The sequence below is a fragment of the Echinops telfairi genome, unplaced genomic scaffold, assembly GCF_000313985.2.
Source record: "Echinops telfairi isolate 266 unplaced genomic scaffold, ASM31398v2 ScPeMD7_7468;HRSCAF=8506_0, whole genome shotgun sequence".
In the NCBI taxonomy this organism is placed as follows: domain Eukaryota; kingdom Metazoa; phylum Chordata; class Mammalia; order Afrosoricida; family Tenrecidae; genus Echinops; species Echinops telfairi.
The window spans coordinates 63,832,629-63,834,838 of NW_022111369.1; the positions used below are offsets into that span (position 1 = coordinate 63,832,629).

General features: G+C 45.7%; 1 protein-coding gene across 3 annotated transcripts in view; it reads left to right on the forward strand.

Annotated features, from left to right (window-relative positions):
* DCUN1D4 (defective in cullin neddylation 1 domain containing 4) overlaps positions 1–2,210 on the forward strand; it is an 87,946-nt gene that overhangs the window by 56,786 nt on the left and 28,950 nt on the right. For all 3 annotated transcript variants that reach the window (XM_004706282.4, XM_045284044.1, XM_045284045.1), the window contains one exon: positions 1,813–1,883. In XM_004706282.4, the coding sequence (XP_004706339.1) occupies positions 1,813–1,883 (71 nt within the window). The remainder of the gene's footprint in view (positions 1–1,812; positions 1,884–2,210) is intronic.

Here is a 2,210-nt window from a genome sequence, read left to right on the forward strand (position 1 = left end):
AAAACACATGGCACATTAGCGTTTCATAAAACTCACTGCCATCAAGTCGGTGCCAAGCTTCGAAACTTGAGCAGAAAGCCTCATCTCGTTCCCAAGGAGCAGCTGATGATTTTGAACTCGTGGCCTTGCAGTTAGCAGCCTGATGCCTTAGTACCACTTCACACCCTCTGCACTGGCTATTATTTCATAAGTAAATCTGCACCAGGTGTGAGAGAGGAGGCTGTGGAGAAATTTGAACCCCAGCACGTTACTGATGGGAAGGATGCAGCCTCAAGCAAAACAGTGGGGCAGTTCTTTGAAAGGGTCAGCCCGGACTCCCCTATGACCAGAGCTTCCACTCCTCGGCCCACCCCCCAAAGAATGGAGAAGGGGGGCTCCAACCGGAATGTGGACAACAGTGTTCACTGCAGCATTATTCACAATTGACAAAAGGTGAAGACCGACCAGCCTATCATCAGCTCCCTGGATAAACAAACTGAGATGTTGGGTACATGGGATATTCCTCAGCGGTAAAGAGAGCCGCCGTCCTGGTGTGTGCTCCTTCCAGCATGGATGGACTTGAGAGGAGAACCGAGTCTGAGGCTAGGTCTAGAAGTATCGCTACCAGTCAGTGTTCCGTGCACACGTATGTCTCTGAGCAGTGGGTGGCTGTGCACATGTTCTCAGTAATATACTTGTCTTAGGCTCACTACGTTGCCTTCGAGAAAAAACAAAGAAAGGCCCAGTGAAAACCTCCGCTGTTGACGGCTCTGCTGGACCAGCTCAGTTCACGACAGAGTTCGGCTCAGAAGGTTATGGGGAGTGCTGGGGAACAGATTCTGAAGATAGATCACAAATCTAGCGAGCCTGATAGAGTTTTCTGGGAGGACACGGCATTTTAGGGGCTTATTGTGAGGATGTTTTAGGAACATTGGAAACGGCATTGGAGAGAACAATCCCAGGAGTGCTGCTGAGGCATTCCCGCATCCCAGCAGTGCGCCGCTCTGGAACAAGGGCAGCCAAGGCGGCTGGAAGGTCTGCTCAGGAAACCTCCCCCCACCCACCAGCCCTGACCCTGCCTCTTCAGGCTTCCTTTGATTCTTAGCAGTGAAAGTGCGCTGATAAAAGAACATGACGTGAGGCCCATACGGATGCCCAGGTTGGCATGGCGTAAATCAGAGCGTATAGAATTCTTCAGGGAAGGGTCAGCCAGATGGAATACTCCTGCAAAAGTACGTAGATCTAGATGGAGGACATATTGGGAAACGGCAGCTTTACCTTTCATTCTTTTTAAAATAAACATTTGGCTTTTTTTTTAACAGTAATACTTTTTTGAATTTTACTTAGAACTTTCATAGAAGCAGGAAGTAGATTCGAGATTTCCAGGCACTTGCTGGGCATGAGGGTGTGTGTCCGTGTGTGTCATTCAGTGAGAGAGAGAGAGTTGAGGGGAGGGGTGCATTGATTGGGATAAAATGGGAAGTTCTTGCATATCAGGTGCAGAGTTTCTGTTTGTGATGATGAAAAAATTTGGAAATAATGGTATTAATATAACATTGCATATAACTGAAGTCACTGAATTGAATACTTCAAGTGATTAAAATAGCAGGTTTTATATGTACATATAGTCAGTTATTTTAAAGGAAATAGGGGCTTTCAGATGCATTTGATTTTACTTTACGGTGGCTGTACCTAGGGTCAGTGAATTGGAATTGACTGGACAACACCTAAAAGCAACATGATGGTTGAAGTATTCGGGCAATTTAAGGCCGTTAAGGTATAGTGTGCATGGCTGGGCTTAATTGATGTAAAATGCTTACATTTCATTTGCAGGCACTGATGATGTCGTGGGTCCTGAAGGCATGGAGAAATTTTGTGAAGACATTGGTGTTGAGCCAGAAAATGTAAGCCTGACTTAAAAGAATGTTTACTCAAGTTGCATCTATGAAAACTAGATTTTTATTAAGTGGCCAAATATTAAAAGCCATAATGCCAAGTAAATGAATGCCTAGAAAATGTGAGAAATTGTATATACTGGAACTCTCTAGTGCTCTTAGAACAGAAATGCCACAAGGGATGTCTTTCCCATACGAATATATTTTCTCATTCTTGAGGAGGCTGGAGCTTTGAATCCACAGCTCCAGTTCTAGGGGAGGCAGTCATTCATTCGCTCTCTGCTGGCTCTGGGGAAAGGTCCTTGTGTCCTCTGAACATCTGTGGTCCTGGTGGCT